Here is a 9,296-nt window from a genome sequence, read left to right on the forward strand (position 1 = left end):
TTACAGAGGAGCCCAGAAGATGCATGTGAGACGATGCTCAGATGCTGTTCCCCAGGGGCACTGGGATGGAAAGAAAGCTGTGGACATTATGTGCCACCACAACATCCCCCTGAGAAGACTGTGCCTGCTGGGGTCCTACACGTGGCGTATGCCAGCAGAAGCTGGGATAAATCGGGGATGAATCTAGGCCATTCCCTTTCAGTAAAATGAAGTTAGACTTGGGTTATATAATAAGTAACTGTGCAGGCTCCTCTAGAATCAGAAATAATACATTGAGTCTGGATGTTTGCTGCAACATGGAAAACCCCTCTTTAGGGGCATTCATAAGTTCTCACTGCCCCTTATTCATTACCCAGACATGATTGCCCTTTACTCCGCACCACCAGGGTTTCTCATTCTCTCAAGGCTGTTACTCATCTCCTACACAATTTGGAAGAAAACCTTCCACAGGGAACAAATGAGGTCTTATTCCTTTAAAAAACTGATCTGGGGGCTAGATCCTCAGCTACTGTGAATCAGTTCCCCTGATATCAACAGAGCTTTGTTGATTTATGCCAGCTGAAGATCCAACCCTTTGTTGTTTAACGTTAGAGGTTATTCTTGTAACCCCTCATCCCGGCACTCCAGTGCATGTCTGTGTATGGAGAGGCTGTGTGCGATTCTTGTAAGAGTGTTTTGTTTTTCTGTTCTGCTTTGCTCGGCAGCCCTGTCTTGTACCCTGAAAGAGCTCAGCACGTTGCTGGCCAAATGAGAGGAGTTCTCCTCAATACACATAAATGGCCAGATTGTCTCTAGCCCCACGTGCGTGTATGCAGGGATGGGGCAGGCACAAGAAGCCCTCCCCATCCTTGTGTTCTGACTTTCCTGCTCTGTGGAAGGGCTAAATACAGTCCCGGTCTCTGTGGTTGCAGGGGAAATGTACAGGGGACTGCTCCTCCTTTGCAGGAAGATGTAGGAGCCATAATCCTAGGACTATTTCCCAGTGCCCATCCCCAAACTATAAGACTTTATACAGCTTTGAGATGTTTGTAACCATTTTGGAAGGGATTGTAGATTTTTATTTTTATTCTCTCTCCTGATTAAATAAAGTACCTCAAATCTGTTATGGAGAGGTCAGTCCTAGAGCTGACAGGTGAGTTCAATTCAACCTTGGCTTGTCCACTGCCAACGAAAGAAAAGTAGTTAGTGGAACTAGCTTTGGTGATGCTGGTAGTCTTCAATGGATACACAGATACTTTGGGTGCATCAGTGAGGGCAGAATGTAGCCTTTCATTTGGAAATTTGTTTTACAAATCTGTGGTTAAGGCCCCTTTTGAACCATTGAAAAACTATCTATCTTATGTACTTATATGGCCTCCATTGAAGTCAATGGAGCTATACTGGTTTACATCAGCTAGGAAGCTGGTATTATTAATCATATGGACAAATCCTGTGTGAACAGTAGGTGGTGGCTGCATTTTGGTTTATAAATCAGGTTCTTAGTTACTGTGAACATGTTTGTTATATAACTGGCGTTGGTAAATAAAACTCAACCCCTGTAGTCTCCAGATCCAGAGGATTATGGGATAATGAAAAACTAAACTAAACCAATCAACTGAAGACTTGGGGGGAGGGGGAAAATGTAGGTCTGGGTTGGGTTTAAAAATAGTTGAGTACTAGTTTATGAGAACACAAACAGACTATGCTCTCTTCAGTGTTTCCATTTTGCTAAGGAAAGCAAACTCTGGAACTACTTTAGAAATGGAAAACATGGTATTGATGTTGAAACAACAATAAGCAGCTGTTGCCTCTCTCCTGCACCTGCCTCTTACTCATAGAGAGTAACAGAAGAGCTGGCTGACAGCTGAAAGAAGGTCAAGAAGGAAGGAGGACAAGGGTAATAACCCTTATGGAAAAGTCCTATAGGGGATGAGGGTTATATAAGAAGCAGACAGACAGATCTAATTGTAATCTATTACACCTTACACATTAACTCCTTTTCTTACATTGCATGCCAGCTGGGCTTTAATCCACATAGTTCAATAACTTACTCTTTCCAGCTCTGTGTACTATTAAAATTTGATAGTTATAGTTTACTAGATAATATTGCGCCATAGCTAGTGTGTTCTAATTGATTTTATCACCATGTGACAAATCTTGCACAAACAGGTTCAGGCAGTATATAATAAAGCAAACAATTGGTCCCAAATGTAGCTGCCATCCCACAGTGTACAACAAGACTGGTCTAATCATCAAATATTATGATGCCCTTGGAACGGTTTTTGGAAGACACAACATCGTTTTTTGTCCAAGTGGCTGAAGTTGCTGGCTGTGGCCGTGCACTAGATCAAGTCCCACATCATTCTGCTTCCTGACGCTGGTGTCTTTCTCCAGCTAAAGAAGGGCTGAAACAAGCAAAAACAAGTGCATAATCCTGACATTTTCCCCAATCTACCACTTTATTATCTGTCCTTTTTTTTCTATTTGCAAAACATAGCATAGTTAATAAACTATATGTAAGGGGTGAGACAATAGCTAACTTTTCACTCCTAACAGTACTGATTTGACTGTGCCCCACTAATGTAGGATTTAATATGCCATTGCCAATCATTGATCTATCAGGTCTACAACCTAGCTCACCTAACCTCCACCAGCACACTGAGATGGCCAGTGGAATGGCGGAGAGCAGGTTACTATCCAGAGGATTAATTCAGCATGTGCACTCTCTCTGCATGCTGAGGAACTCCGTGGAAATTGTGCCTCTTCCACCCAGAGCACACCTGTAACATAGGCTGGGCCTTGGGGGTGCAATCAGCCCCAAGTTAGCAGGCTGGAGCTCCCATTTCACACTAAGTTACAAGTGGGATATGGATCTGCTTGCTGCAAATCTCTGCATGTGATCAGCCCTTGTTCCTGACTCCATGCCAGATTCCTTCACACCCTGGAACAAGAAGTACCAAGTGTACAGATATCCAGGGGACCACAGACAGACAGAACACACATCATGTAGGTTGCAGGGAACTCCCCTCAGGATACTTGCTGCCCTCCCCTAAGGCACAGCAAAAATAACCTATGCTCACTCCAGAGCATGCACCAGTAGGCAAGCCAGCGGGTTTAGACTCTTGTGTGATGCTGGCCTTTACCCAGCAGCAAAATTCCATGGTTCACTTCACGTCATCTCTGCAGGGTTTTTTTCCATGTGGCTTTCTCCTCTGCTGTTATTATTAACACATGAGGCACCATCTCCTCACATGTTCCTTGGCTCACCTCTCGTATTGCTTCAGTTTCTACTTCTACTTTTTTACAAGACCATAGAGCCAGGAAGCACTCCCAGTATTAACATATGTGAATCTTATTATTGGAGTCCCTTTCCTGGTCTCATCTCTGGGGCTATAATGATATTATGCCTCTCTATCATGCAATTGGCACTTGAGCTCGGTAGATGCAATACTAGATGGTTTAAGGGGGTGGCATACTCTCCCTTCACTGATTTTTATTCTCTCCAAAAACTGCTGCAGGAGAATGTTCTGCCTCTCTTCATGGACCAAAGCCTGCAGTCCTTACTTAGACAAATTTCCCAGTGAATTCCTTGTCTGCATAAGGACTGCAGAGATTGATCTACTCCATTCTATACCACTACTATCCCCTTGGTGTCTGAGCACCTTCCAGTAGTGCATTAAATGAGGTAAGTAACATCTGCCACCGATAGGACAGCAGTTAATTCTTTTGGTCACGGACTTGAAAAATGGCAGAAAAACTGTCTTGTGACCCATCATATTCCAGAACCCCTTGCAGGTGCAAAGGAGTGTGTGATTTGATAGAACAGTGTCACCCACCCAAATCAGAAGAGTTTTGAAGGAAAACATCACGTTCAGGTCTGCTGTCCCTCTTCTCCCCCTCAGCTGGAGCCAGTTGGTCAAAAGCAGAGCTACAATAACTTCACCCATGGCAGATCCAAACTCAAGTGTCCAACCCCAGTAAGTAAACACCACATTATATCCTCACCCATGGGGCCCCTTTTGTTTTCCCTTTCCTTCTTGCCAGCGATATAATTCAAGCATATTAAAGATTGCATTCTTTTGTGGGTTTTAAATGGCACACAAAAAATCTCTGGTTTTGTGACAAAAACAGGTTTTCAGGAAGGTTTGCTCATTGGGATTTAGTGACAAAATGCATCATTGCCCCAATGAGAACCTCTCATTTCAACCAGTTTTAGTTTTTGCATTTGGTTATTTACAATAAATGGGTTCAGAAACAATGCCAAAGCTGCAGTGATCTGAAATGTATAAAAAGGAGCACTTGTGGGGGGAAGGAGGATCTAAATATGTTGGGGTAGGGCAGCTTTCACAAGAGACAGAATGGAGAAATGGTCGATATTTATTGCTAAAGAAATAAGGACTGTCCCGTCTCAATAGGGGATGGGTGACATATAGACTGAATGCTGCTCAGAAGTGTTTTGTGGCCAGTAAAATCTTCTCTCCTTCCTCTGTAGGAGTATCCATTTCTTTTCACATCCAGAAACAGTGGATTGCAAAATACAACTCCAGCAGTGGGGGCAGGTGACCCATTGGTACCTTACTGGGCTGTGATTTTGGCAGCAATAGCTGGAGTTCTGGTGGGTTCTGTACTCATTGGGGTTTTGATGTCAAGAAGACTCAAGAAACACCAACATGAGAGAGACAAAGCAACAGAAGTGAATTTAACAGCTCTGTAAACCAGATGCATATGGAGAATTTACATCTGCCTCCACTGGGACTGGGCTGATGGGGAGAGCAGGGGAAAAGCAGCTTTTGATAGCTAACTTTTTTAAACTAATCAAACTTGCCCCTTTAAAAATGGAGGCACAGGTATTGGCCAATGATTCTCCACCCATTCACCATGATGACAGAGGACAGTACAATGTTTGCTTTACCTAGCAGTGTCTGCTGCACACTGGCCATGTGTAGGAAGGAAACAAACATTTCTTAATGCATGAAGTCTTCCTCCTTCGAGATGCACTAATTCTCTGTATGATTGAAATTGCTTGAGATGCCAGTGGAGTGAGAAAACTATTCATGTATGCTGAAGCCTTATGAAGTGCCTGCCCCCAACCTGCTTTGTGAGGGACACTGGATTGAATATAATGGTTGGGCATCATTGTTATGGACTGTTAACCATTCCCACCAATAGGGTAATAAATTCAAAAAGAAAAGCAGCACCATCTTTTGTTGGAGTCAAGTGAGAACCCTGTGTTAATACAATAAGACTCAGTGTTAAGAAAAAAGAAGCTTTATCAATAATTTCAACCTGGCTAAAGGTCTAACTAGAACTGACTAAACCTTTCTCAAAGGGCCTGTTTCAACATGCATAAACCCCAGCATGGAATCTTTGCTGTCTGTTCTTTATTGAAGTTGTCCAGAGAGTCAGATCAGAAACATGGACGGGATCTTGGCTGGAGATTTCAGAGATCACCTGTTTCATTGTCTTGTACTTTTCTGAGATAAGGGAGATGACTCAGCCAGACTGTCCGGGACCTTGTTTTCTGACATCCCTGTAATTTTCTGTGTTATCCATTTTTATTAAGAAATTCTAATTTTATTGATGCCAAAGAGCACTTTAATTTGCTGTGCTTTTGCCAGGTGTGTATTGTTCCCATTCTAGGAATCATGAATACTGGAGATGAGGTGTAACGGGAATGGTTCCCAGCGCAAAAGCTGTGCAGCCTTGGACACAATCTGTTCATCATTCACCCAAAAGCTACTTTTCCAAACACACACAGATGCCCTGATTTTCCCATCTCATTTCTGCAATCTTTGCAGGGATGTAGATAGGACATGAAACACTCTGGGATAATCAGATTTCCAGAATCACAGCTCCACTAACCCCTTCTTTTAGTCTGCTCTCAAAGCTCATTATTGTGAATAAGATTTGTGTGTTTGTGAGTCTCCTTGCCAGGAATTTCATCTTCTTTGACAATCATTTATGCAGTTTCAAAGTACAAAGCATCAATGCATTGGAGACATAGAATAGAAGTGGTTGCTATATATGATCAGATGGTTCTGTGGAGTAACACTAGGGATAAATTTAGCCCAGAGTCCAAAGTAGGTGGTCATTTAATTTGGGCAAAACACAAAGGAAGGGAAAAGATTTAAAATAGCTGAATTTATAAGGGTGTTGGTTGGCACTGGGAATTGGCAGTGAATGTGGCCCTCTGACTTCCAGATTGCTGGATCCATGTAGATAGTGACTGAAAGTTACCGCCTTCTAATAGCTGATAAATGGCTTATGTGAAATGGATAAAAGGTTGTGAGAAGCACATTGTTGTAGACTGGGAAATCTGAAAGGATTTTGTGCAACTTTTGGGGAAAAGTTTGGCCAGAGGCCTGAAGTGAAACAGGACTCTTCTGGAGACGAGGGGCTTGGGAATCATATCATTCAGACATGGATAATACACAGATTTTCACAGCTGTGTAACCAGGATTTAAAAGCCTTTGTAGGATAGGACATTTTCAGCAGTTGCTCATTTTCAGCCATTCCTGTGTTGAGCCTGTTCCTGCCTACGCTTATGGAAGCCATAGTGAGTTTTGGGTTTTAGCAGGAGCCGAGCCTGGATGAAACCCTTTCCAGAGGATGATTTGTAGGTTACCTAAGGGAAATAGTGAGTTCTTGGGACAAGGTGATAAAGGTACAAGCACCATTCCACATCAAAAACCACTCCTGTCGCAAGTATGAATTTAGATGATCCAGGGAACAGAGGAGCTTCAAAGGGCTGTGGAAGATGAAGCTGGAATGTGGCAGCCCTGCACGTGAAAGGAAGGTACACAGCAAATGCTGGGGGGGGGGGGCAGTGTGGAGTGGGAGGGGGATGAAGGAGAGATTATTAACCGTAATCTCTTTAGAAGCCAGGTTTCAGAGCGGTAGCCGTGTTAGTCTATATCAGCAAAAAAAACGAAGAGTCCTTGTGGCACCTTAGAGATTAACACATTTATTTGGGACTGAGCAAAAACTTCTCCATTTCCTAATGGCAGTCAGAGGAACTATTTCCCAGGAGAAGAGGTGAAAAGCCCATAAGAACATAGGAACAGCCATACTGGGTCAGACCAAAGGTCCATTCTGATGGTGGCCAATGCCAGGTGCCCAAGAAGAAATGAACAGAACAGGTAATCATCAAGTGATCCCTCCTCTATCACCCATTCCTAGCTTCTGGCAAACAGAGGTTAGGGACACCATCACTGCCGATCATGGCCAATAGCCATTGATGGACATATTTTCCATGAAGTTATCTAGTTCTTTTTTGAATCCTGTTATGGTCTTGGCCTTCACAACACCCTCTGGCAAGGAGTTCCATGACTTGGGTGATTTTATAACTGGACTGAACAAAGTACAAGAGTACATTCTTAAAAGGAAAAGGAAACAATGCTGCACTGGCTAGAGGATAGAGTAGGTACCCTAATCTATTCCATTTCTATAATCTAAATGATTCTGTCACTCATGGTACAATAATAACTAGCTTCAGGTCTTGGGTACTTATGTAGATTTCAGGAGTAAATTTGTAAAGTTAAAGGCTCTCTATGAAGGTCAGCCACTTGTTGATTCTTTGAACCGTATATGAATAGCCTTTTAATCAAGGGCCCTTAACAACAGTTATAATATTCCAGTACATGTGTAAAGTTCACCACTGCCCTCTATTGGATAGAACATGTGATCTGCTCGTGTGTTTATTAGTCAGTAACAATCTCACCCCATAGTGGCTGGAGGCCTGAAAAGACATCAGGCATGTCTGTCCCTAAACAACCAAGGAATAATACCCGTCCCCTACAAGAAGACATCCCTAGCTCCACCTTGGCCTAGTAAGGCTGATGGGATGCAATTTACCCAATACTTGTAAGGCACTATGGTCAGTCAAGGGATGTGGGTTCTGTTCCCACTGTGCCCCAGACAGATACAGTTTTCTTGTTTCTCTAGTGCTTTTTATTTGAGGATCTCACAGCACTTTATAAATGTTAACAATACACTGATGCACAAACTATATATAGGGACTGCTGAAATGATTATCCATCATTGAAATGCAGCTACCTTGGCACTGGAATGTGGCAGCTGTTTAACATCTGACAGAAAAAAGACACCACAGACCAATATAAGAAGCAAAGAAAAAAAAGAACTATCTACCTGAAACTTCAGGGCAATTTTAAATCAGCAAAATTTTAGTTCCCCCTGAATCAACAAAGAGGAGCAATGAAAACCCTAAAACACTGTGAGAGGGAAAAATCAGGAATGAGCAAGAGGACTATAGGCCATCAGCAAAGATCAAACCCATCAAAAGCCCCTAACACTTGAGCAAAAAGAGTAACTATTAGGTGTGAATAATGAGCTGGCTTTCTCTTTGCTGGAGCCAGCCACTAGAGGAAGAAATGCTCACACACTGAGCCGCTGAATTCGATATGGACACACCTAGATGGATTACATGGCCATGGCCAACCTCTGATGCAGACGAGGCAAGTGTCCATTTGGGGCTGTGCACTTGGAGGTGTAGTGGGCCAGTGCAAATACTGCAGCAATTCATGATTCAGCACTTTGTTTGCCTTCCAACCTGCTACAGGAGAGGAAGAAACTGCCACCAGACTCTGCCCCACATGGAGATAAGAGACCCCACTTGTTTGAGGGTCCTATGATAGCTTGAAGACCTGGAACACTAAAGGTTGGCCCTGCATGTAGTCTCTTTAATCCTACCCAAAATGTTACCAAACATATAAAACTGATTTTATCTCCTCCCTCCTGTCCCCATGAGAGCAACTGCCATGTCCTTCCAGGTGGCAAGCACATGATTAGCATGATTGGGCCAAAGGCTTAAAAGCCTAGGAACCATCTCACTTTCACATGCACACGAGTTCTATGAATAGGCTACGATTTTGTCATGGAAGTCACGGAATCTGTGACTTCCAGAGACCTCTGTGACTTGAACCCCCAGTGCCTGGGAGCTGCAGGGACCCCACCGCCCCGGCAGCTGGGAACTGCAGGGACCCGAGCTCCCAGCCTCAGAGGGAGGCAGGGTTGCCCCGCAGGCAGCTACCAGCCAGGGCGGAGACGGGGTGCCTGGAGCTTGGAGCCGCTGCAGGTGGCTGAAGTGCCCTGGGACTTGGAGCCTCCATGGGCAGCATGGAGCTCGGCGCCACCATGGGCAGCCAGGGCACCCCAGAGCTTGGAACCCCGAGCTTGGAGCTACCGCGGGCAGTGGGGGGCCCCTCACCTCCAATCCAGTCCCCCCTGGGTGATGTGCAGAGCCCGCAGCTCCCCATTCTGTCATGCATATTTTTAGTAGAAGTCACAAGCAGGTCAGG

At 44.1% G+C, this 9,296-nt stretch overlaps 1 protein-coding gene across 1 annotated transcript in view; it reads left to right on the forward strand.

Moving 5' to 3' along the window:
* The window catches only part of PLB1 (phospholipase B1), a 123,186-nt gene extending 117,705 nt beyond the window's left edge, over positions 1 to 5,481 (forward strand). Inside the window, exons 57-58 of the mRNA XM_030554284.1 lie at positions 3,882 to 3,956; positions 4,472 to 5,481. Coding sequence (XP_030410144.1) covers positions 3,882 to 3,956; positions 4,472 to 4,693 — 297 coding nt within the window. The 3' untranslated portion in view covers positions 4,694 to 5,481. The remainder of the gene's footprint in view (positions 1 to 3,881; positions 3,957 to 4,471) is intronic.
* Positions 5,482 to 9,296: the final 3,815 nt, after the last annotated feature.

This window comes from Gopherus evgoodei, chromosome 3, assembly GCF_007399415.2.
Source record: "Gopherus evgoodei ecotype Sinaloan lineage chromosome 3, rGopEvg1_v1.p, whole genome shotgun sequence".
Classification (NCBI taxonomy): Eukaryota; Metazoa; Chordata; order Testudines; family Testudinidae; genus Gopherus; species Gopherus evgoodei.